The 25,894-nt window shown below is 40.3% G+C and overlaps 1 protein-coding gene across 4 annotated transcripts in view; it reads right to left on the bottom strand.

The window, feature by feature from the left end:
* DOCK1 (dedicator of cytokinesis 1) overlaps positions 1 to 25,894 on the bottom strand; it is a 521,945-nt gene that overhangs the window by 441,096 nt on the left and 54,955 nt on the right. For all 4 annotated transcript variants that reach the window (XM_039480741.1, XM_039480742.1, XM_039480743.1 and 1 more), the window contains exons 3-10: positions 21,729 to 21,769; positions 18,783 to 18,838; positions 16,460 to 16,556; positions 10,306 to 10,454; positions 4,941 to 5,076; positions 3,547 to 3,704; positions 2,259 to 2,340; positions 1,710 to 1,845 (exon numbers count right to left, since the gene is read on the bottom strand). In XM_039480741.1, coding sequence (XP_039336675.1) covers positions 1,710 to 1,845; positions 2,259 to 2,340; positions 3,547 to 3,704; positions 4,941 to 5,076; positions 10,306 to 10,454; positions 16,460 to 16,556; positions 18,783 to 18,838; positions 21,729 to 21,769 — 855 coding nt within the window. The remainder of the gene's footprint in view (positions 1 to 1,709; positions 1,846 to 2,258; positions 2,341 to 3,546; positions 3,705 to 4,940; positions 5,077 to 10,305; positions 10,455 to 16,459; positions 16,557 to 18,782; positions 18,839 to 21,728; positions 21,770 to 25,894) is intronic.

Raw genomic sequence — 25,894 nt, 5'->3', positions numbered from 1 at the left:
CATGTGGACACTTTTTGAGGCCTAAGCTAAAAAGCCCAAGGGCCCTCTTAAGACACGCCCAAGGAGCCCTAAGCTATTGTACACAAAGGCACTTGTAGTGCACAGAAAAAATGTCCACAGGGAGTTGGCACAGAGTAGCCAGTGTGCTTTAAATTCACACCTGAGCTTATTGCACACTAACTTCCCCATGTAGACAAGTCCTTAGATATCAAAAGCCACGAGAATTTTTTTTAAAAGATGACCTCCCTGGTGCATGTTTTAATGTCAATAAGAGCCCATTAAAAAAAACCTAAATTAATCAATGCTTAAATCTTCTCACTATGTATGCCATCTGAGCTAGAAGCCTACTTATTACACATATTTTGGAAAATATTATCTTAACATTCATCGTCCTTGCACAACTGTGTGTGTTAATAAAAAAATACCTTCCTTTTGCTTGTGTTTTTATTAAAGGCAAAGTATTTTTGTTTCTGAAAGTAATTACAAAGGGTCACAGAAACAGGACATATGATGAGTTCATGTAACTATGCAGTGAACAATTAAGTTATTTGTGTTTTCCACTTTATCTGAGCAATTTTATCATGTGATTTCTTTGAGCTTTCATCTCTCTGCACCTTACCCTTAATTCTGAGTATATGTCTTTTGTTCATAACCAGCTAACTCACTTATTCCTGAGTGACTTCAGAACCTCTAGCCCAGTTGATGCTCTGCCGTTTCAAACATTTAAAAGGTAGTATATTCTACAGGAAGAGAATTAATCTGATTTAAACTCTAAGCTATAGTGCACTTGTACATTTCCATTTAGGTTTTAAAATACCTGATGCTATACACAGAATCCTACAGAATCAAAGAACTGTAGGGCTGAAAGGGACCTCAAGAGGTCATCAAGTCCAGCCCCCTGCAATAACACAGGACCAAGTAAACCTAGACCATCCCTGGCAGGTGTGTGTCCAACATACTCTTAAAAACCACCAATGATGAGGATTCCACAACCTCCCTTGGAAGCTTATTCCAGAATTTAACTACCCTTATAGTTAGAAAAAAAATTCTAATATCTAACCTAAATCTCTCTTGCAAGATTAAATTACTTGTTGTCTTACCTTCAGTAGACATTGGTAACAATTGATCACTGTCCTCTTTCTAATAGCTGTTAACATATTTGACTTATCAGGTCTTCTTTTCTCAAGACTAAACATGTCCAGCTTTTTAAACCCTTCCGTTATAGGCCAGGTTTTCTAAACCTTTAATCATTTTTGTAGCTCTCCTCTGGACTCTCCCAACTTGTCCACATCTCTCCTAAAGTGCAGCGCCCAGAACTGGACACAGTACTCCAGCGGAGGGCTCACCAGTGTCTTACATACAACACTCCTGTTTATACTGCCCAGAACGATATTAGCCTTTTTTCAAAAATGCATCACATTCTTGATTCATATTCAATTTGTGATCCACCATACCCTTCAGATCTTTTTCCATAGTACTACCACCTAGCCAGTTATTCGCCATTTTGTAGTTGTGCTTTTGATTTTTCCTTCCTAAGTGAAATTACATCAAGTGTAACATATGTATCTAAGATACACATGAAAGATTTAGTAGCTTGTTTTTCCCCCTTACCAAAAAGCTGAAAAAAAATGGAATAATTATTCAATATTAAAATCGGCTCTTATTTACAGTGAATTCTGACTATGTAAAAACTAAGGAGAATAGATTACCTGCTACTCCAAAAGGTCGTCTTAGCCCAGAGGTTAGTTTTCTTGTGTTGTTGTCTCTTAGTTCCATTCTGCCAACTCTTACAATCTGACAGACAAAACTGATTTTCTCTCTTTTCAGGTCTTTGCTGCCAAGGTCCTAGAAATATTAATTTCCATACATTATAAGACTCTTATTCATTTCAGGTTTTACTTTAGTAGCCAGCAGAAAGACAAGTTGTTGTTCAGAATTTAGTCTTTTCACCTTTTAGCATTAGAATTTTCATAACAATATTTAAGCCATTAATTTTTACACAGAAGCCAAGGCGTCCAACTATTTTTGAACAGTTTAAATCTTTTTCACAATTGTCAGAGGTTCAACTTGGCCTTTACCCACATGAACCGCAGTGGTCAGAAATTGCATGAGAGTAATTAACAAGGAGTGACTTATAAGTTTCTCCAGGACCTAAATTCAAGTCTGCACAGGTAGTCTACTATCTGTTAACTCTTTAGCATTTTTCAAGATAGGAAACAAAGCACTTTAAACACTGCAAAAAACAAAAGCACACTTACAGTGAACACAGCTCGAAGATTATGTAACCTGTCTATGTCTTTAGGCAGCCCAGAACTTGACCATCGAACTAGATAGTTTTCACTGTAAGAACAAGGTTTTTTAAATATATATATAGATATGTATTGAGATATATATGTATGAGTTCAGATGTTACAAAATTAGGTTAAGTTCACATTAAACAACCTATTTTTCAGCACTGTGAGATTCTGTTCAGTGAAGTGATTATACTAAATAGCACCTTCTTACCCAATTGCTTGTTCCTTGTGTATAAACATTGCCATTTCTGTCATTTTACTGACTAAATTATATTTGGGGTTTTCTTGTTATTTTGGCAGGGGGGAGGGGGAGGGTTTAGTTTTGGTGTTTTACACCTGTTAATACAGGAGTAACAGTGCAGCTCTGGGACAAATGAGCTCTGTCGTTGGTCATGCATGAGCCAAAAGTAACCAGCTTGACTTTCAGTTCTCAGTTTGAGCTTGCATGGCAGGCAATTTGAAATACACACAAACCAACCATCTGATTTCCAGATCTAATCTGTTGAGTGAGACACAAATATGGCACCACATAACTGCATTTTTAAAGTCACTTTTTAGAACAGAACCATACTTCAAAATCTAAACCAAACATGCATCAACATTAACTTTAAGATGCCTACAGAAGTAATTTTATAATTCATTAGCCACATATGGATACTAATGATGAAGTTTTATGGGGGTCAAAAAGTAATATACTCTTTTGTCTCTTTAAACCTGATATCACAGGTGTGTTTCACTCCTATTACAATCATGGGAACATTTACCCAGTGGGCAGCTGCTATTGTGCTTTCTGCATGTACTATGAATAGAAGAGCAATTCTTCTTCAGCCTAGTAAAATGCAGTCCCTGTAAGAAAGCAGGGGATCCAGAACACTCACTCTCTCTGATGACTGCCAAGGCATCTGAACAGTGAATGAGCCAAGTCTTGTTCATGTGTCATTTACCTCTACACAGGTGGAACTAAAGACAATGAAATAAGGAACTCTACAAATTTCTAATGTACTGAAGCAAGGGAGACTAATCTGTTGCTGTTTTGAATAAAGCAGATGAAGTGCTGTATAATCCATGCTTCCCAGCTAACTTTCTGCTAAAGTTTACCCAGCAAACTGACCTTCCAAAAAGCCCTCTCCAATCTGCTATGACTCAACCAAAATTTAAAAAAAAACAAATACATTAAAAAAAAATTAAACCAAAATCCAGAGAGACACAAGATAAACAGGTATACATAGTGCAACAGACAGACGACACTAACCTGATAAACTTTGATTCTAGTGGGTCATACAGAGACATCAGGACTTCAGCATCTTCTCCTATTTTGCAGACTACATTTTTTAAATTTACAAATAAAGCAAACGAAGGTGTGGCAGCAAATTTGGCTTGTCTGTTAATATCAATGTTCTGCTTTTGAGACTGTAATTTGAGAGAGACAAAACAGCCACATTTAATCAGCACTAACAACTAAAATCACACTCTTAAATCATATCCTTAAATCTTACCCTTCCACTACGAAATGTTTACCTGAAACATTTAGGGCAAAAGAAAAGTGTGTCCCCTCCAGGGGGAAGAAGCCCCAGCCCTTGCCATTTTCTATACTGGCAATGGGAAGGGTGCTGAGATTTCTGGCAGGCTGCTCTACCTGGACCCTTCTTGGAGCTCTGTTTTGTATTAGTTTCTAGCTACCAAGGGGAAACGGACAGAATGGAGCAAAGGATCGAGCTTCAACTTTGTCTGCTGGAACAGACGAGCTTTCCTTCTGTCTCCACTCTTCTATTCTTTCCCGGACCTCCTACAGGCTGCAAGGAAAGAAGGGGGAGAAGACGGGACCGTTACTCTGCCCGTCTCCTAGTTTTTATTTTTTAGTCTCTCTCTGCAATGGATGACTTTAGGGCCTGCCTCTGTTGTTGCTGCTTCAAGCTTTCCCAAGAGCAACAAGATGACGACTGTAAACAGCACCACAACCTATCCAGAGCCTTGTTAATTACACTCTGCTCCTGCTTGGCACACCACTGAGTAGCAGCAGAGACAATGAAGACATCTGCATAAAAGCTCAGGAAGAGCAGATTTCACTGTTCACATTTGGACAGGTCTTTGGGAGAGAGAATTTAAAGAGAAAGAGTTTAAATTCTGCAAAAAATTTTGCTTTGCCTGCACATTTATCAGGGAACCTTTTTACTTGCCACAGATGATTCAACAAGTACATTTTTAAACTCAGCATACAGACCCCATATACAATCCTAATGAAAATGTTAACTGATCTGAAGCAGAACACTGTATCCTAAATTAAGCCTCAAGAAAAAGCACCATTAATATATACAATTTCATTAAATATGCATCTCCTCTCTCATGTCATCTTCGTAGTTCTCTCTCACAGTAATCCATCCATTATTTTATTGGCAAAATAATATATCAACATTTACACTTCTGAAGTATAGGAATCGTTTTTTTAAGAGGTGGGTAAGTTATGCAGCCCATATAAGATAAGCTACACAATGTATTTTTGATACTTTTGATCTTGAGAATGCTTCATGGACTAAAACAGAAGACTAAGCCAAAATCCTGTTTTAATTATATTTTATCATTATTTTTACATTAATTTACATGATTCTTAATTTAAAAAAGGTAACAGTTGGGGATAGTGCATCTTACCTTTTCTTCTAGTAGTCTTTCCTCAACTTGCTTGGAAGCTATTTCATGAGCTCTAAAAAGGCTGATTGTGCTGGTTTGTTCTGGATCTAAAATGTTGCCATCTTCATCCCTTACAACCAGATCCAAATCAAGAATCCTATGTAAAAAGTTACAGATTACTTATCATTATGCATAAAAGGCCTACACGAATTGCAGAATGTTGAATATGTAATCATGGATACCTGATTTATACAAAGAGAAAAATCTCTTTCTGCTCTGTCTCATTTGACATTCTGGACAAACAAAGTAAGTAGTATCACATACAAATTGGTTGTCAAATAAACGAGTTCTAGCTTCTTTTTAAAAAATCTTCCTGGGCAGGCAGTTCCATGTTCATTCAGAAATCCACAAATCCATAGAAGCAAAAGCTATGAGACCCAGCAAAGGAGATACTAAGAACTTTATCTTTCCTTAAGGCAGAGTCCAATTTTCTGTCAGTAAGGTCCAAGTGTCAAGGATTAGCCTCTTCAGAAAGATTTTTTTATCCCCATACACACAGTCTATCTTTTGGGAGAATCATCTGTTTTCCACTGTGCCAGCTCCAGAACTTGTCATAAAACCAAGGGACGAAGAAGATACAGTTTATATCCCTACAATTCTCTCTAACAATTTTGGCCAAGGCCTTGAGGAAGAGAAAAGGTCTTAATCTTCCAAATATCCTCAGATAATTACTCTTTCTTGTTCTCTTGTGAATTCTTGTTCTGGCAGTCCTTTCATCAGGAGTTTGCTAAAACCTAGAATCCTAGAAATCCCAATTGGGTGAATCCCAATCATCAGCACTGAAATGTCATACAAAGCCTGACTCTTCTGAGTAGGAAGAACATAGACAGGAGGTAGCAGTTTCTCCTTCTTCTCTTCTGCAGGGAAGACTCTGAACCATTTCTAGCTGGGTGCAGAAGCTGGAGGAGCCATGGATAAGGTTAGAGGAGAAGCCTCATGAGCATATGGAGCCCTGGAGTCCTTGACAGTGTGACACACCAAGGACAGGATCTCAGGATAAATCCCCTCTAGATAACGTTCGAGATTACCTGAAATAAAACACTACACCAGCTGAGGACCTTAAATTAAGGGCCTGAGAGTATCATTCCCATGAGAGGAGGAAACACAGGACTGTTGAGAAGTTGAGCATCCTCCAGTCTCAGTGCAAGAAACTCTTCAATGACTTGCCTTGAGTTAAAGGAGGAAGGGAGTGCTAAGTGGTGTGGTGTTCCAGGGTCTTTGTACAGAACGATCATCTAAAACTGTGCTCTGTCCCTAGGTTAGGAGAAAGGATTGGAGTGCTAAAATGTATAGGACTGCTGCTCAGAAAAGCTGGGGCAGAGGATGTGATGATTTGGGAATCTGTCTGTAGAATTTGTGAACAGAGTGAGATTACAAACTGTGTCTTTACCAGGCTGCAAACTCAATTTTGAATGTGCAACCTTTTGCCCTCTCTGCTGTTTGTTTGCCTCCATGTAGGGACGAAATTCCAAAGATTTGGGGCAAAAGAACAACAAAAGAGTTGTCGCAGTTATGTGCTCTCCCAGTGAAGGATAACAGCTCTTTACAAAAGCCGGGCTCCCAACCATGAGAACAGGATTAGCAGGGGATTAGGGTGACCAGACAGTAAATGTGAAAAATCGGGACATGGGGTGTGGGGAGGGGGTGGGTAGTAATAGGAGCCTATATAAGAAAAAGACCCAAAAATCAGGACTGTCCCTATAAAATCGGGACATCTGGTCACCCTACAGGTTTTTCTGGTCAACTGGGGAGATGAAGCTGGATGTCATCTGACAGAAGGGGCTGAAAGTTATCAATAGTGAAGAGCTGATGGGTCAGAGTCTTTTGTCTCCAGCAACTTAGCATTTAGAGGCTACATAAAGCAGGAAGCCCTCCCTTCTTTCCTGAGTCCAGAAGGGTTCCCCAGGGAAGGGGAGGTTACTTACCTTTGAGATGTGTTAGCCCTATGAATGCTGCACTTCAGATGTGTGCAAACCCTCAGGCTTTTGACCTGAGATTTTTGGTAGCAATGTGTGCAAGATCTGCGTCTGCGCCCTATACATCCTTGTGTTCTGATTCAAGGGCATATAGGGGAGGGTGGACCCATCGCCGCTCTGGTACCTTCTCAACTAGGCCATCCAGCCCAGGGAAGGACTGCAAAATAGAGGGGAAGGAGTACAAGTAGTGGTGCATTAATAGAAACAGAACATCTCAAAGAACTGCAGTTACTGTACAGGTAAGTAATCTCTCCTTGTTTGAATAATTGTTTCTATGGGTCCTTCACTGTAGACGAGTTCCAAGCAGCATCCAAACTTCTGGGGGTGGGGGCCAGGATGACCGATCTAGTAGAGATCGAAGAACAGCTGCACCAAAGGCTACATCTGTCCTTGAAGCATGCACAATAGCACAGTGCTGGGGGAAAGTTTGTGCAGCTGACAAAAAGAGCAAATGTGTTAGACCTGTACCTCTTCTGTGTGTAAACTGCTTTACAACTACTGCATGCCACAGATTCCACTGCAAACCAGAAAGTTCACACGTTTGAGGTGGAGTTCTGGGAGAAGATGTGCTTAAGTATGAGGGAATCTGAAGGGTCAGAACTGAGCCCAGAGGGGCTAGGCAGCAGGACAGCAGTTTCCAGATCTCAGGATGAGGTGCGGACAGGAGGTCTGCACCCAGAACGTCTGCACCCAGAACGTGTGCCAAGAGACCCAGAGATTAGAGAGGTGGCTGGATTCCATTCAGGCTTGAAAGGCTTACGCCATCCAGAGACACAGAGGCTTGGATTCCCTCCAACGTTGGAGGGTAGCCAGCAAGAGGGTGCCCAATTGAGTCTGTGACAGTCTTTGAAATACTGTTTGCCCTGGAGTGGAACATGAGTGCTAAAGACAGTGGGGTTGCCAGAGGACAGTTCAGGAAACCTTGCAATATGCATTGACTGGCTTCAGCTCCTAAGGAGAGCTACCTGGTGAGGAGCTGGACTCTCCGGTTGAAGCCTGAGATAAAGAGCAGGCACGGCATCCTCATCTGCCACTGCTGCCACAGGTGTGGACATGACACCCTCTTCTGCCTGCTGTGAGAGGGCAGAGACACTCCTAGCCTAGGTATGGAAGCAGAATGAGAGGATTTACAACAACTATGGCTACAGAAGCCTGCCACTGGAAATATTTGGCACATCGATTCAGCCAGTTGTCTGCTCTGTGAGGAGTCAAATGTTTCTGCCTGGAGCTCAGGAAAGCACAGGAGCCATCCTGTGTCTAGAACAGCGTAGCCGGGGGGTGGGGGGGGAGAGGGGGATGAGGAGGAAGGGAAATAAATCTAATACTCAGTGACTGATCATTCTGCCTTGAAACTATGAACAACAGAGTGGAAACCCACTGGTGCAGATTGTCAAATGAACAGGAGCAGAAACTACTTTGACTTTATCTTTTCATTTCTCTAACTTATGGGTAGGGTGACCAGCAGCAAATGTGAAAAATTGAGAGGGGGGGGTAATAAGACCCTATATAAGAACAGACCCAAAAATCAGAACTATCCCTATAAAATCCAGAGATCTGGTCACCCTACTTACAGGTGACATTTGTAAAAACATGTCAGTGACTAAGGAGTTGTTCCCAAGTGTTTCATTCTGTTTACAATCAGCTTTTCAACCCCAAAAAGAAACCTGTCAGCGATACACAATAAACTGATCCAGTCTCATAATCTCATATCTACCCATTTAAAAAACAAAAGTCCATAAATCCACAATGATAAAGTTTTTGATTATCACAACACAATAAAATTAATGCCCTGCCTTTATTTATATAAAAGCCCATTCAGATAATTACTTTCAGGAACACAATGGAAAAAGTAAGCAATACATGAAATCCAGAGAGTATATATTTAATGCATAATGAATATTTCTTATGTCTGGATATTAGAAATTGTCATTTTATTTCATTATACAGAAAACATGATATATGGCTACACTAAAAAGATACTGCACCCTTTTAAATGTGCATATTTACTCAAAAGTTCAAATTCAATTCTCTCCCCTACTCTACAGGGAATGTTTTGATCACTTAATTAGTCCATCAGAACATTATGAATAAAAGACACAGAACAAGATGTTCTATTGTGTTGAACACTGAGCATCTGGACGTTATTCAGAATAACTTTAACCAACTCCTTAACCAGATGGTAAAATACAGTAGCCAAACAAATAATATCAACAACATCTGGTTAACTGTCTACTGGAGTACAACAGATCGCATCTTGGATTATAAATGCTAAATGACTTACTGAATGGAGTTAGTGATTTTTTTTATCACTATTTTTGCTGAAAAAGTATATGAGCACAAGAACTGAAGAACCTGCAGTATTTAAGTAGCAAAGCACAAATAGCTGAATTCTCATGAGCTAATCATACTACAGTGGCAATTAAAGAAAGTTTGGATGATCAATCTTCCATCCCCAGGAGTTCAATAGCCTTATATTACCCCACCTTCTCATTATTGAGAATGCTACTTTGACCAGATTCCAATTTTGTGTATAAGCAAGGAAAGATTCCTTGCTTTCAATTAAAAAATAATGTCACAACTGAGTAGTATGACATTCCTCCTTACCATGGGATGATTTAATCTACAGCTAACTAGTTCAATTTTCAAACACAACATTCCTACCATCCAAATAGTTTTCAGGAGGCTTAACCTTAAATCAAAAGGCACCTCATCTAAGTTGCTGACATATCTGATGCATGTCCCATTGTAACATCTGTCATTAATTAGGTGCCATTTCTGGTTTTTATCCTCATCTTCTGGATGAATATAAATGCTTATGAAATCTAATCAACTTTTAAACAGTATAGCCATTAATACAAGCTAGATACTACACAAGCAGCAGCACAATGAGATACCCCACATTTCCCAGACAAATCCTCTAGCACTGCATGAGGGCATTAACAAGTTCAAAGTGCAAACAGCTGATGATACTAGAGAGGCAGCAACAGTTTATGTGGAATTGTCAAAGGTTTTTCAAAGTCAGGAACTTCTATATCTTTCATCTGACCTCAGAAAAAACAGTTTTAATCTGACATCAAACTGATGGTGTCACAAGGTTTATGAGTGACAGCTTAACAGAAAGATTCTAGTACACAAATTATAATTTGTACTGTATCAAAAATGCTTTTATATTGCAATTTTTCCCACTTTGCCGTACTCTAAGAAGATTGCTACTTAAAATACAAGTACAACTCCTTACAGAACTACTTTCTTCATACATATGTGGTGCCTTCGAACCGCTATATAATACAACAAGGCTGATTCTCCCCACCCACTCAAGAAGTGCACACTATGAAGTAGTCATCACAAACCTGTTTCCATAATCTATTTTGGCAGTCACTTTCTTTTTCAGTTCTTTGAGCTCATCTTGGGGTAGAGTTCCAGAGAGTATCTGTGATCTCCATTCAATAAGATCATATATCATGTGTCGTACACTGTGGAACATGTCTCTATTATCTTGCTGTTTGAAAATGAAATAAACAAGACTGTCAATGTTATTTTAAAAAGGTAAACAGAGCACATTTTAGAGTTTTTATATGGCAAATTAAAAACATGGGCCATGAGATTCAAGGGTTTTTCTAGGGGAGGTTACAGAACTGTTACCCTTACTTCTGTGCTGCTGCTAGCGGCAGCACTTCCTTCAGAGCTGGGCAGCTGGTGAGTGGAGGCTGCTGGCGAGGAGCCCAGCTCTGAAGGCAGAGCTGCCGCCAGCAGCAGCACAGAAGTAAGGGTGACATGGTATGGTATTGCCACCCTTACTTCTGCACTGCTACTGGCATGGTGCTGTCTTCAGAGCTGGGCGCCCAGCCAACAGCTGCTGCTCTACGGCCACCCAGATCTGAAGGAAGCACAAAAAGTACGGTGGCAATACCATGACCACCCCCCCACCCACTAAAATAACCTTGCAACCCCCTTGCAACTCCCTTTTTGGTCAAGACCCCCAATTTGAGAAATGCTGGTATCCCCTATGAAATCTGTAGAGTAAAAGCACACAAAAAGACCAGATTTATTGGGGGGGGGGGATGAGATTTCACAGTCCGTGACACATTTTTCATGGCCATGAATTTGGTAGGGCCCTAATTATATCCAGCTGAGAAACTACAGTAGCTATTAAGCAGATTACTTACCACAGTTGCCATTTGGCAGCAAACCAGGGTTAACCTCCCTATTCTTAAAAAAGAGACTATGATATATTTAAAAAGATAGAAGTAATCAGAACTAGGGTTGCCACCTGCCTGGGTTTTCCCAGAATTGTCCCTCTTTGATGCAGCTGTCCCGGGAAATCTGTAAGAGTTTTCAGTACACACTGTCAGCTGTCCAATTTTAGTTTTTTGGGCTCAGGATCATCCTGGATGTCTTGTTTTTTTTAATACCTCAGGGGGTGACAACCCTAGTCAGAACCTCAATTATATCTGATCTGAAAGACAGCACTTCCAACATCACAATGTCATGCAGTACATGCTAGGCCACTGGTTCAGTACTGATCCAAAAGGGAATTGCCAACATCTTCCTGCAGTCGAGATATTTCACTGAGGTCTCCCATGCAAGCCATGATCAGGCTCAATGCTATTTATCAGTCCCACAAGGACCAGCAGGGATAACTAAGTGCTCAAACTTAAGCTACAGTTCTTGGGTCCACCTTTTAAACAGAACGTTGAAAATTTGTTGTTTAATAGGCAGCAGGTTTAAAACAAATAAAAGGAAGTTCTTCTTCACACAGCGCACAGTCAACTTGTGGAACTCCTTACCTGAGGAGGTTGTGAAGGCTAGGACTATAACAGTGTTTAAAAGGGGACTGGATAAATTCATGGTGGCTAAGTCCATAAATAGCTATTAGCCAGGATGGGTAAGAATGATGTCCCTAGCCTCTGTTCGTCAGAGGATGGAGATAGATGGCAGGAGAGAGATCACTTGATCATTGCCTGTTAGGTTCACTCCCTCTGGGGCACCCGGCATTGGCCACTGTCGGTAGACAGATACAGGGCTAGATGGACCTTTGGTCTGACCCGGCACGGCCTTTCTTATGTTCTTATGTTCTTAGAAAAGAAAAAAAATGATCTGAGGGCTGGAGGAAATGAGACACTGCAAGAGCTCAATCTGTTTAGTTTATCAAAAAGAAGATGACTTAATTGCCGTGTATAAATACCTTCACGGTGAGAAAATACCAGGTACTAAAGGGCTCTTTAATCTAGTGGAGAAAGGCATAACAAAAACCAAAGGCTAGAAGTCAAAGCCAGACAAATTAAAATTACAATGAAGCACAATTTTTCTAACAGTGGGGGTGATTACAAGCTACCAAGAATAGTAGTAGATTCTCCATCCCTTACTGTCTTTGGATCAAGACTGGATGCCTTTCTGGAAGGTACACTTTAATCAAATAAATTTGAGAGCCGCTGGACTAGGCTCCCCTTCTTTGGGTCTGTAGTCGTTTATGCCCTCCCCTCAACCACCCCCAAGTACCTCTACTGCCACCCAGCTCTGAAGGCAGAGTGGAGAGCAGCGGTTGCTGGCTGGATGCCCAGCTCTGAAGGCAGCATCACACCAGCAGCAGCACAGAAGTAAGGGTGGCAATGTGAAAAGTGGTATTCGTCAATATCACTTTTCACAGCAGACTTAGCGCCCCACTGCCACTCTTACCTCTGCATTGCTTCTGCCACCCGGGGGCTGACAGCCAGAGCTCTGCCGCCTCCAGGTGAGGAATTCGGGGCGGGGGGGGGGGAAAGAGACCGAGCAGCAGGGCTCCAGCTGTCTCCTTTATCCCCACCTCCCGGGCATGCATGAGCCCCAGCCACACAAGGCTGACAGCCAGAGCTCTTCCAAAAACCCCAAACACACACAAAACCATGCACACAGCTCACACCTCCTTTGACATATTCCTGTGCCTTCCTTGGGAGGCCCGCCTCACAGTTTGAGAACCACTAACAAGTTTCTGGGGTCAATAAAAGCATAACTGGATGAAATGCAATAGTCTGTGTTATATAGAAGGTCAGACTAGATCAGGGGTTCTCAAACTGTGGGTCAGGACCCCAAAGTGGGGTCGCCATGGCTGGCTTAGATTTGCTGGGGCCCAGGGTCGAAGCCAAAACCAGAGGGCTTCAGTTCTGGGTAGCGGGACTCAGGTTACAGGCCCATGCCTGGGGGCCTTGGTCTTTGGTCCCACCCAGGGTGGGTGGGGGGCTTGGGCTTTGGCTGTGTGTGTCCCCGGGCAAGGGGGCTTGGCCAGGCTCAGGCTTCAGTCCCTCCTCCTGGGGTCGTGTAGTAATTTTTGTTGTCAGAAGGAGGTCACGCTGCAATGACATTTGAGAAGATCTGGACTAGATGATCTCATGGTTCTATCTGGTATTAAACTCTATAAATCTATAAACCACCATTTCATTCTACCTAGCTCCCCTTTGGGAAGGCCACCCATGGTCCATTCAGAGATTAATCAAATTTTGTTACGTAATGCAAGCATTATCTGTAAGACATGGACCACAAATGAATGGATCAGAATGTAGCATTTGACTCAATGTATCTATTCACTTTATAACCACAACAATGACTGTGGCATGTCGTTTCAATGAATTCCTGCCAAAGACAGCAGCATGCATTCCCTGTTCAATAAGGAGTTCTGAATTTAAGCAGCATGCAATATGATCAGGTACTTGCTTCTATAGAGAGGTTGTTCATATGTAAGAGATGCTATATATTTAATATCAGAATTGGTACTTCACATTTTAGGCACAATCCTTCAGTGGTTTAATTGGTATAAGAGAAGTATATGTGGGTAGGAAGGAGTTTCTGACAAACTTCCCCCTCCCAGGCCCCCCACTTCCAACCACCTAGGCTAAGTTTTGTGCAGCTCCATGTGCGTCAAAGTTGAGAAAGAATCGCTGATTTCCCCCTCTCAATGCTCCCAAGCAATGAAAGCAGGGGGTTGGCAGGACTCTGATCCCTACGTAATTTAGAAGTTTGGGAGGAAATAGGGAAGCCACTGGGATCAGAGTATAGAATGAGCTGTTTTAGGGGTTCAAGGAGAGAGTCTGGAAAGTTACTGGGGGTGTGAAGGAGACAGCCTGTAGGGGGCCTAGGGTCATTTCTCATTCTGTTCTTCCTAGTTATTCTTCCCAATTCAGCCTCTTTCATATTTTGTCCCTTCCAGGTCCTGTCCCACACATCCTTTTCTTGCACCAGAAAAGCATTTTTGCTCTAGTATCATGTCAAATTTCTACTTTATATTCACTTGCATCTGATATTCTCAATCTCTCTCTCTAGCCTCAACTGCATCATATTACATCTCATTCTCTGATTCACTTCCAACATAATTCATTTTTGTCTCCCCTTCCCTCTCCTTTCTGGGCCTCATCCAAAGCCCATAGAAGTCCATCAGAACATTTCCATTGACTGCAGTGGATTTTGCATCATTCACATCACCTTCCAAGTTTCTAGCTTCTTTTAAGTGTCCCTTTATGTGAAACATGCTCATTACCACACTCAAGTAGTAATTTATTTCCTTGTTATCTTCACTTTTCCCAAGTTATGTTCTCAAAATCTTATTTTTGCAGGATATTCACTTTACTTTTGCCACAAAAACAGAATTAACATAATATATATTTCATACAGCTGTTCGTGACATCTAGAAATTTTGCATCAAATAGCAAAGAACATACTTTGAAGTGGAAATTTCCCATTTTCTTTAAAGAAGATGGGTTTGCTAATCTTCCATTTGTAGTGACCTTAAACTAAGAGCACTGGGATGCTGCATCTCCTCTAACATGGTATTAGACTACAATAATACTGTTTACATTTCAGCCATATTTTTTTTTAAATCACTATATTTAAGCACAAGCTGACTGTCTGAAACTACCCAGATCATCACAAAATATTCATAGCTAATTCCAAGCTTGTAGTTTTTCAGTTAATCTGACAGACGATTAATGCTTATTGCTGTACATTTGTAAGATGCGACTATGTAATCAAAAACAAGCATGCATAGAACACAGCTGTTGAATTTTAAGAAGTTTTGTACGTGTCAGACAGAGATATTAACATATTGGTTTAATTAATGAGTACTAACTTTTCACTTAGAATTTATGCATAGGAAAATAATCAAAACTGAGAATTTAAAATCTGTGCTAACCAAACAAAGCAATTTAATTTGTCCATTGGTATTTTATATGCCAAAAAGGCCTATATTGATGCATTTTAAGGATATTTTAACCCCCACAAAAGTTAATCTCAGTTTTCTGAATTTGTCATAACAACCTTGAATCTTTCCCCATTAACTATAAATATTACAATAGGGATCTTTCATCACCTGATCACACAACAAGTACGTAACAAACAGCTAGATCCTATACTACTTTATAGTTCTATAGTTCCTTCAGTCTGAAGATTGCAAATAATTTAACAATGATTTAGCCTTGAAACATCCATTATGAGATATCAAACTATGGCACCTATTAAATAATAGAAAACAGCGCAGCTACTTTCCATTATTCCGGTGTCATAGTAACACTGTCCAGGATGAGGTAGCTACTGTATTAAGTTTCAAAATATGTTGTATTATATTACCCCTAGTATTGCAAAGCTATCTGGGCCAAAACTGGCCCTGAATCCAAACCATTTTTAAATTTAGGGAAAAGAGACTTCAAATTTGAATCCCTGATTCTAAATCTGTTCCTATTTTATAGGGTCCGACTCAGATTCCAACTCAGAATGGAGACTATTTTCTGATTCCTTTTTGAACATAGCTGAAATTTCATTTGAAGTCTCATGATGTGAAGTTTGGAGAGTTTGGTATGATCAAATCCTAACTCAACCCCTAGCCAGTAAACACTACTCATCTGCACTGTATATAATTATTATTATTATAAAATAATAATAATAATACATGAGTTGATATTAATTAGCACAGAATATCAATGAAAAGTCTGATAGGCCCAAACATTTCTCCTGACTTAAAAAAAAAAAATCTGATATGATCTAAACAAAAAAAATCTACAACACATAAAAAGCCAGCCCTCCAGGGTGACCTGCTCATATCATTACCTCTTGGTGCAGTGACTGAAATCACAGGCAGGCATGTTACTAAATCATGTTGCATCATTTCTCAGCTCTTACTGCATACCGTGGTCTCGTAAGAACACAAGACACTGCTATACCAAGACCTGCTCTGGAAGTCCCTGATCCTGCATATCATATCCACAGTTTTCAGAGCATGGCTCAGTATGGAGAGGTATGCCAAACACCTGAATCTCCAGGTTGCCTTGTCACAGAAGCCCCAAAATAGCTTTGTAAAATGGGTTTCAGAGTTACTTTGGGAGAGTAAGAGAAAAGAAAGAGTGGCCTTGGTTAAATAGACTCTATGTACCTTACATTCTACTATTCCTGATTTTTTAAATATCTGTCTTTTCTCCTACTTTCCATCCAAGTCATAAAGCCCAGAATAAATAGAGAAAAAAAAAATGAGCGTATTTTACTTACCACGTATAGCTGCCGCCATATTATGGACCACTCTCGTAGTGTTGTGGTAACTTCCTGAATCAGTGGGAGCTCACTGGGTATGACTGTTTCATGCTGTCTAAAGTTTGCAAAAACAATTTTTGGTAGAATAGTAAAATGGTTAATATAGTCCAATTTGTAGATGCGATTGGTTATTGCTAAGTTTCAAACCCAATTCCATGACAACAGGGTTCAAAAGAAAATATAAACATATTACAAGTTATACAGTATATCACTATATGCCAGAAGAAATGTGGCCTATTGCACAGAGCTCTGGACTGGGATTCAGGAGACCAGAGTTCCATTCTTGACTCTGCCACTGGCCTGCAGTGTGACCTTGCACAAATCTCACTTCACTTCTGTCCCTCAGTTTCCCCATCTATAAAATGGGGATAACAATATTGATCTACTGATGAAAAGCACTATGTGAGAGATAAGTATTATTTCCACAAATTTTAACATTCCATGTGTATCACACTAGTTACTTCTTTTGTAAAGTACTAATGTACTAATTTTGTAGGAACCGATTGGGGGAAAGCCAGTTATGTGGCATGTATGACACCATGCCATTATGATTGATCCTTTAAAGGTAATAAAAAAAGGTAATAATTGGAGATATACCAATCTCCTAGAACTGGAAGGGACCTTGAAAGGTCATTGAGTCCAGCCCCCTGCCTTCACTAGCAGGACCAAGTACTGATTTTGCCCTAGATCCCTAAGTGGCCCCCTCAAGGATTGAACTCACAACCCTGGGTTTAGCAGGCCAATGCTCAAACCTCTGAGCTATCCCTCCTCACAGGATAAATAATATCCTGATAAAAATAAAGCAAAATACTGTTTTAACACAGGAAAAACGTGTTTTCTAGGTCTTCACCACTGGTGTCTCTAGAGGACTATTTTAAAATAGTGCATCATCCAAGTATGGAACAGTTAGCTCTTCTAGCATGTCAAAAGTGCAGCACTTAGTGGCAGTTTTCTAATCAGCCAGGAAGATGCCATTATGCAGTAATCATATGATTAGTAGTTTTATCATTTACATATTTAAGAGGGTTAAAAAAAGATCAGGCAAAAAGGAGGAAATATTTTAATTCTTTGCACCAAAGTTCATATCTGGCTAGTCATTCATCAATTCCACTCAATATTACTTTTGTTTCACAAATATCTTTTTTAAATGATCTTCTATAACAGTATTATGACCTTTAATACACATGTACAGTAAACTTAGTAACAAAGTTCAAATTCATACATATCAATGTAGCACTGTTCCATTAGTATAAATTGCTTTTATATAATAGCTCAAAATGTCTGCAGGCAAGTGAACTCAGGACAGTGGAATGTACATAACAGCACAAAACTTGGCACTGGGATTCACCGATGGAGATGACAATCTTTTGTAGAAATGCTTCTCAGCAAGGGAACGAACGACAGATACCTTACCACGAGGAGCTAAGTTTACTTAGCTTATTCAAGAAAAGGTCAATAACTGACTTAAACATCATCTACAACAGTGTTTCCCAAACTTGGGACGCCACTTGTGTAGGGAAAGCCCCTGGCAGGCCGAGCCAGTTTGTTTACCTGCCCCATCCACATGTCCAGCCGACTGTGGCTCCCACTGGCTGCGGTTCGCTGCTCCAGGCCAGCGGGAGCTGCTGGAAGTGGCGCGGGCTGAGGGACCTACTGACCACTTCCAGCAGCTCCCATTGGCCTGGAGCAGTGAACCGTGGCCAGTGGGAGCTGTGATCGGCCAGACCCGCGAACGCGGCAGGTAAACAAACCGGCCTGTCCCGCCAGGGGCTTTCCCTGCACAAGCGGCGCCCCAAGTTTGGGAAACACTGATCTACAAGTTCCTACATAATGAGAATATATCTGCTCTTAGAGTCATCCTTAGCCTACTAGAGCAAGGCATAAGATCCAATGGCAGGAAACTGAAGTCAGAAACAATGAAACCGAAAATGAAACTCAACTGCTCAATAGTCAGGGTAATTATTAACCATGAGAGTAGATTATCAAGGAATGCGATAAACTCTCCATCATTTGGAGCATTTAAATCAAGACTAAAAGCTATCATGCTCAATGAAGTAATCAATGGATGAAAATCTATGGCTTGTGGTACACAGGAGGTCAGATATTTGTTCCTAATGGTTCCCTTCTCGCCTTTAAATCTATGAATCAATTTTGAAGTGTTCAGCACATCCTTTCATTAGCCAATAGGAAATGAGGTATTAGCCTATCTCATAAAAGCACACAGATTATATTTCCACAAATAGGAAATTTTATTCTTGTTAAACTTCAAGTCTCAACTCACCCTTTTCCTTCAACTATTGCTTCTTTAAGCTGAATATAGGAAGCAGGAAATATGCCCTTTGGGGGGGAAAAAGAGTTAGGTTTTTTTATATATATATATATAAAAGTAACCAGACATACATACGTTCAGACTAATTATTATCTAACAAATAGCTACACTCTGTTCTGCACAGAATTTTTCATATTCTATTCAATAGCATTAAATAGAAAGGCTATTTTATGAATGTCTCAGATCTGAATTTGATTAGGTATGTGTATTTTAAAACCGTTATGTCCCTAGCGTTATATATAATCTTTATAAAACTGCATTATACAGCAGAGGGAGCTCCTTAGTTAAAGTACAGTGACCTGGAAGGAGATGCACTTCCCCCTCTGCTCATGTATCTACTGCCTCAGGTTCCCCAACTCAGTTCCCAGAAGAATGTATATAGACTCATGGGCTAAATCACATCCCCTATCTAGGTCTGGTTCATTAACAAAAACAGTTCAACTCAACTCAACACAAATCTTCCCTTACAGACTTTATGGTTCCTTCCCAAACCCAGGCCCTGCTGCCTATCCTGTTTTTAAGTCTCTCCCAGCTGAGGTTTCTACTCCTGACCCTGGTCTTCCCTGTCTGCCGCAACAGACTCCCTGTTATAGGAACTACCACCTTAGGGCTGCACGTGACCTTTGGTTACCTGACTTGGCCACACAACAACACACACGCACACCCCCAACCTATTCTACCATCGCAAGGCATACACATTTCAATGAGGGATATCTCATAAGATTTCTGCTGGAAGTTTGCGGCTTGCCTGAAACAAATTCACTTTAAAAGTGAGTTGTTGCCTCCCTCCCCAATTACAGAGCCTAGAATTAGGACATAACTTTTAAAATCTAATTTGAAAGTTAACAAATACCCCTAAACCAGGATAAGATGATACCTTTCCCATAGCTCAGCTTTTAAAACTAGTGGTCAAGTATCTTGTCTTGACACACACACACAAAAAGGGTAGACATTTTGAGATTATAAACACACAAAATCTAAGCCAGGGGTCGGTAAGCACCCTGGCGGGCCGGGCCAGTTTGTTTAGCTGCCGCGTCGGCAGGTTCAGCCGATCACAGCTCCCACTGGCTGCGGTTCGCAGTCCCAGGCCAATGGGGGTGGCGAGAAGTAGCGCGGGATGTGCTGGCCGTGGCTTTCTGCTTCCCCCATTGGCCTGGGACGGCGAACCGTGGCCAGTGGGAGCCGCGATCGGCTGAACCTCCCGATACAGTAGATAAACAAACTGGCCCGGCCCGCCAGCGTGCTTACCCTGGCGAGCCTCATGCCAGAGGTTGCTGACTCCTGATCTAAGCTATGTTTCAGATCTTATTCAGTACCAATACTAATAAAGATGGATAGATTTTATTTTACCTCAGCAAGTTTTCCAGTTACCTAGACTAGCTCTCAAAGGTAGAAAAGCATAACTGAACCAAATTTTGTGCAAAAGCTGTAAAATTCTGTATTCACGCACACATTAACATTAACTTTTCATAGGTTGGTGCCACTTTAACATAACCCCCACACAAGTTAATTTAACTGAGGGATCCAAGTTACAGCCCTTGAGTGGTTAACTTTCTTTTTAACCTCCACCCCAATCCTTTGAATATGAACCACATTAGATACACAAGAGGGATGAGGGAAAAGGAATGAATAACATAGTTGAAGAACAGACTCAGAAAGGAGGAGAAAATGCCAAGTGCCAGAGGAACAACCAAGAGACACTTGTCAGAGGAGAGAGAGTCTCAGGAGGTCAAGGATGGGATGTGCAAGCAAGAAAAGGGTCAGTTGCAAAATCTAGACACAAGCCAAGAAAGCAAAGGAAACAGAATGCCCAAGGTATTGTAATAGGAAGAAGTTCTCTCTCTCTACTTAGCTCCAATCCTTAAGAAAACGGAGGGGTGGAAACGGAATGAGAAAGACTAAGAATATATAGGTATTAACACTGTCAGCATTCAGAAGCTTTTCTACAGGGAGCAATACAAATACAATCAAGATGCACTAGCATTAATTTAGGACAGGTGAGTCTCCACCACACCTACACCCAATTAAAAAAGGGTTCTGCAGGAATTCCCCATTTTAAATATAGGAAATCTCTCTCAAACCAATAAGATCTTTCAAAACAAAGGAAGTTTTAGGACTTGCTATATTTAGCGGCAGTCAGATTAATACAGCAGCACCTGGAATTATTTTCAGTCAACTTAAATACCCACTACTTAGAATTTAGTGAGGCACATTCTTGAAGTTTTACTTCAAATGAATTTAACATAGCACCCCAAAAGAAAAACAACAAAAAGGAATAGAAAAATCAAAAGGTTAGGAAATGGGAGAGGCCTACCACAGAATTCAATATGTAATTACTTTAGTTACTTTTAGACATGCAGAAGGCTATGCAAAAGAAAGGAGCTCAAAGTTCATTTCTGTATGCAAATATGTATTTCTAAACATTTTTATTTTAAAAAGGTAAAAATCAAGACTATAAATCTTTAATTCTGGTTAAGTACTATTATAAAATAACCCTCCCCCAAAAAATAAAACTAAAATGCAACATTATAGGCAATAGTTCAGCTGTTTCCTTTTTTGTTTTGGAATGTCTGCTGTCAACAGACATTTTATGCTCAGTTCAAGCCAACAAGGCAAAATTGCATTGCAGAAAGCAAGATTACTCCATCTTTCACAGAGAATGGCTGAACATCACAATGCTATCACTTTGCAAGATGCAACTGCATTTTATGAGTAATTCAGTATTTAACAGAACATGAAGCTAACATTAGCATAACAGATCAACTAGATTTTAAGTTATATAAAAGTTCTTAGTTGACTTTTTAACAAAGTTCCAATATAGAAATGAATCTGACATATGTTTATAACAAATATTTGTTACAAGAGAAAATGAATTTGAACTGGGAATAGAACACTTACCTTTTTTGATTTTTTTCTTAATGTGTAACCTCTGTACCAACCTAGAATAAAGTTATGAAAAGTTTATTAACACACTGCAACAGATTCTCCTTTGGAGTTGGATAATATCTTAGCTTTCTTTCTGTCCACAAAGATTTTCTCATTGTAGCTGAGTTTCAATTCTCCGTAAAATTGATAGCTTAATGTTCATCTTTACTTAAATTGGTATTTCCCAAATCACGCTAACCCATTTTAAGTGCACATACATTGAAAGTTTGCACTAGTTTAGCTAGTTTGCTTTAAAATTGATTTAGCTAAACCAACGGTAATTCTTTCATTTAGATCAGCCCTTTGTCATCACATCAGGGAACAATACCATGCAATTTAGGATGCTATTCACACATCACGAACAATAAATAGGCGAAGACCCAGATGAAGCAGATAGTTTGTGAACAAATTACTGGCTGAAATGTGTTTTCATAAAGCATCAGAACAACTTCAAGCAAACAATCAGAAAAATCAAAGTCTATGAATTATTCATGAACTGAAAAAAGGGTTACATGTGTTTGTTAATTTCTTCACAGGGTGGCCCCTGTGCACCCTGCCAGGGCATTGGTGCAGTAGAGTGTCAGAAGGAAGAGCCCTACCTACTGTTAGTTAAACCATGGACTCAGCAAGTCAGAAACTACAGAGCAGCACATTAACAATAACTGCTTAGGGGTCCAACAGCAACAGAAAATACAAAACCTATGATGACAAGTTCTGTAATGACTGAATGGATATTTAAATGGTGATGCTTTGGGGGATTTGTGTTTTACCTTTCAAAAGTAAAATTTATGTTGGTTCTCCAGATTTCTCAGTGTTAAAGGGCCTGAAGCCCTAGTTCAATGCCAGCCAGCAAGGAACCTGGCATCCCAGCTTTCCCCCCAAACAATTCTATTGTAGTGCAATCATTCCAATCCAATAAGACATTTCTCACCCTCACAGAGGCAGGTGGCATGCCAGGAAAATATGGAGGTAATCTCTCATTTATTGTGCCCCCAGTTCACTACACATCTGCAAGCAATCAGCATTACAGCTTTTATTGTTTCTGAGACCATTCTGTTTCTTTGTGACTGTTTAATTAAAAAATCCCACAATACAGTCATTCACTCCCAAAGAAGGTGCTGTGCCAGGCAGATCAGCAGGCATCTCTCGTGCACACTATCCCCAATTCAGTACAAACTGGCTTGCAAACCTGCCTTATGACTATTCTGTATTTCAGTTTATGTTCATATTGGTTCTCTCGCACCCTCTCACTCCTGCCTTGGAGAACCCACAGTAAAATGGTGCTGCTCTCCACAGTTTTATAAAGACAGTGGAGCGCAGCAAAAGATTTTGTTTGGATTTGTTACAAATCTACCTCACGGACTGTTCCAATAAGTCAGGGAGCTCATGCTTGCACAGCAGCCTGTCTGCAATTACTAGGCACAGTTGTCCCTCCTCTAAACCTATCTTCCCCATAGTTCAGCACATGGAAGATAGAAAAGTTAGCAGAGGGAAGGGTAGAGAAACAGACCACCACCACCAGTCAATCCCCCTCCCCAGATTTTGACTTCTCACCGAAGTATTGCCTCCTACTCCCATCTCTCGTATTGTCTGTGGCTAGTAAGTGTCACACCCTAGCTATTTGGGGTCTAGTAATATTTCCTAACCCTACGTAGGACTTATTTAGGCAAAGAACTACTCCTAAACAACAGGATTTGTTTACTACAGTTCACAGTCAATTTGGAAGTGATCAATAGAGGGTGACATGGTGTAGAGGTGATTGCAAACAAGCAATATAGGTCAAAGGGTGTATCGAAGTAGAACTAGGGTTGCCAACTAGGATTGTCCTGGAGTCTCAGGAATTAAAGATCAATCTTTAATTAAAGATTTTCCATGTGTTGAAACCTCCGGGAATATATCCAACCAAAACTGGCACCCCTAAGTAGAACATAAGATACTCATGTGACCTGACATGCATACCAGAATCTCCTTTTCCAAACAGGGCAGTAGGTGAGATAATTCATTGGCCAGATTATATCTAGGCAGCCTTCATTTGTGTCCCTTTACGTGTATGCAGGATAATCTTTAATTACTTGATCATATGCTATTTTTTTCCACAAGACCCCTGCCTCATTAAGTGCACAGAAAGGACTTGCTCTGGGGAATGAATCCAGGTTCTGTAATGAAAGAGACCGCTGTCTATAAGACTCCTGCTTCATTTGTTACAGAACTTTTAAGGTATGTAGTGAATGAGGCAGATGACTGTAGAAAGGGAAAGGATGGTCTCATGGATAACGCGATTTAATGCTGCCCTGGATAACTGGATTCAATCTCTACTTCTGCCACAGAGTTTTTATGTGATGCTGGGCAAGTCACATAAACCGAACATTTCACAGAGGGGTCACTAACTCTGTGTTCCTCATTTTCTGGGTTCTGAACTTGATACCCAGGGTCTGATTTGCTAAATTGCTGAGCACTCTCAGTTGCAACTGAAATCAAATGGAGTTGTGCTTTGAACATACATGCATGCCCACATCCCTACACACACAAATGCCGCCCACCCAGACGCTATCTATAGCATACTATATAATACTAAATACTCTGAAAAATCAGGTCCTAGTAATCTCAAATTGAGTATCCCAAGTAAAGGGACACTTCTGACCATACAATCTTTGTGCCTCAACTCCTGTTCTGTAAAATGGGGATAATACCGTCCTCTCACCTCATAGGAGTGTTCTCAATCTTAATATTTGTGAAACACACCGATTCTATAGTGATGAGCACCAGATAAAAGTTTATAAGGAAATAAATAATTCTGTCTTCAGAGCAGGGCTTCATTAGCATAACACGTGGGGCCACACGCTGACTGACGGTAAAACGAAATATTGAATGGCTGCCAATTAAGTGATCCTTGTCCATCCTGTACTCTGAATGAGACAGGGATTCTATGGAAAAAATAGTACATGACTGTGTAATTTAAGACTACTATTGCATATGCACAAGGGGGCCGGATTAAGCTTGCACTGGCAACATTAACTCTGGCATTTCCTAACTTCTGAGTGCTTGATTTTGCAACCTTAATATTATTTTTAATGTAGTTTACTTTGTGTGCAATTAGATTTAATTTAAGATGATACTTTGCTCAATTTAGAAACCTGGTTTGTTTTTTGTCTAAAGCTGTGATGGCAAACATTTACCGTCAAGTGGCTAAATGAAGACGACCATCCTAGAGAAATTACAAAATTTCCTCAATGGACTCTTTTACTGGCACTTTGTTTTAGGAAAGTATCAGTAATGGGAAAACTGGCCCAAGCCTCAAATGATTTCTGAGTTGACCTGGATTTTGAAAATCTTTTAATTATGTTGTGAACTATGCCTAAACTTTTTAGAATGTCCCATGACCAGTGTTGTAAGATTTAATTTATTTTTAGGTCTGCATCCAAAAGAATCCCAAATGAGAAAAACCTAACATGCACACACACTATATTTCAGCAGCCCACTCTGCAGAACATTAAATGATATACAATCCCAGTACTGTACTCTGTCATAAACAGTGCCTTCTCTTTGCTACACAGTCATCTAAATCAAGCAGGATAAATATCCCCTAAAAACTTGAAATGGCCATCACCATTACAGGTGAACATGAGGCAAGGCCCCCAAATCAGATTAAACCAGTGGTTCTCAGACTTTTGTACTGATGACCCCTTTCACATAGCAAGCACCTGAGTGCGACCCCCCCCCTATAAATTAAAAACACTTTTAACACCGTTATAAATGTTGGAGGCAAAGCGGGGTTTGGGGTGGAGACTGACAGCTCATGACCCCCCATGTAATAACCTCACGACCCCCTCAGGGGTCCTAAACCCCCAGTTTGAGAACACCTGGATTAAACTGATTAAGAGAGCCTTGTTTTGAAAGGCTGATATTCCAGCTGAATTCTGAAAAAGAAAATGCAAGTACTGCAATGTGGGATTTAAGGAAATACTTCTAAAGCTAGAATAAAGAGACCTGAAAATATCCTATATCTATTACTAGGATGTCCCTTTTATAGTGCTGCCTTCCAGAATTTTACAACAACAACAACATACTCAATGAAAAAAATATCAGGAATAAATTCCATGAAAGAACTGGTTTTGGAATTCCTCCCCCACCTAAATCAG

This window comes from Mauremys reevesii, linkage group 7, assembly GCF_016161935.1.
Source record: "Mauremys reevesii isolate NIE-2019 linkage group 7, ASM1616193v1, whole genome shotgun sequence".
In the NCBI taxonomy this organism is placed as follows: domain Eukaryota; kingdom Metazoa; phylum Chordata; order Testudines; family Geoemydidae; genus Mauremys; species Mauremys reevesii.
The sequence above is the reverse complement of the archived record's forward strand: the minus strand, read 5'-3'. Positions and strand labels throughout refer to the sequence as shown.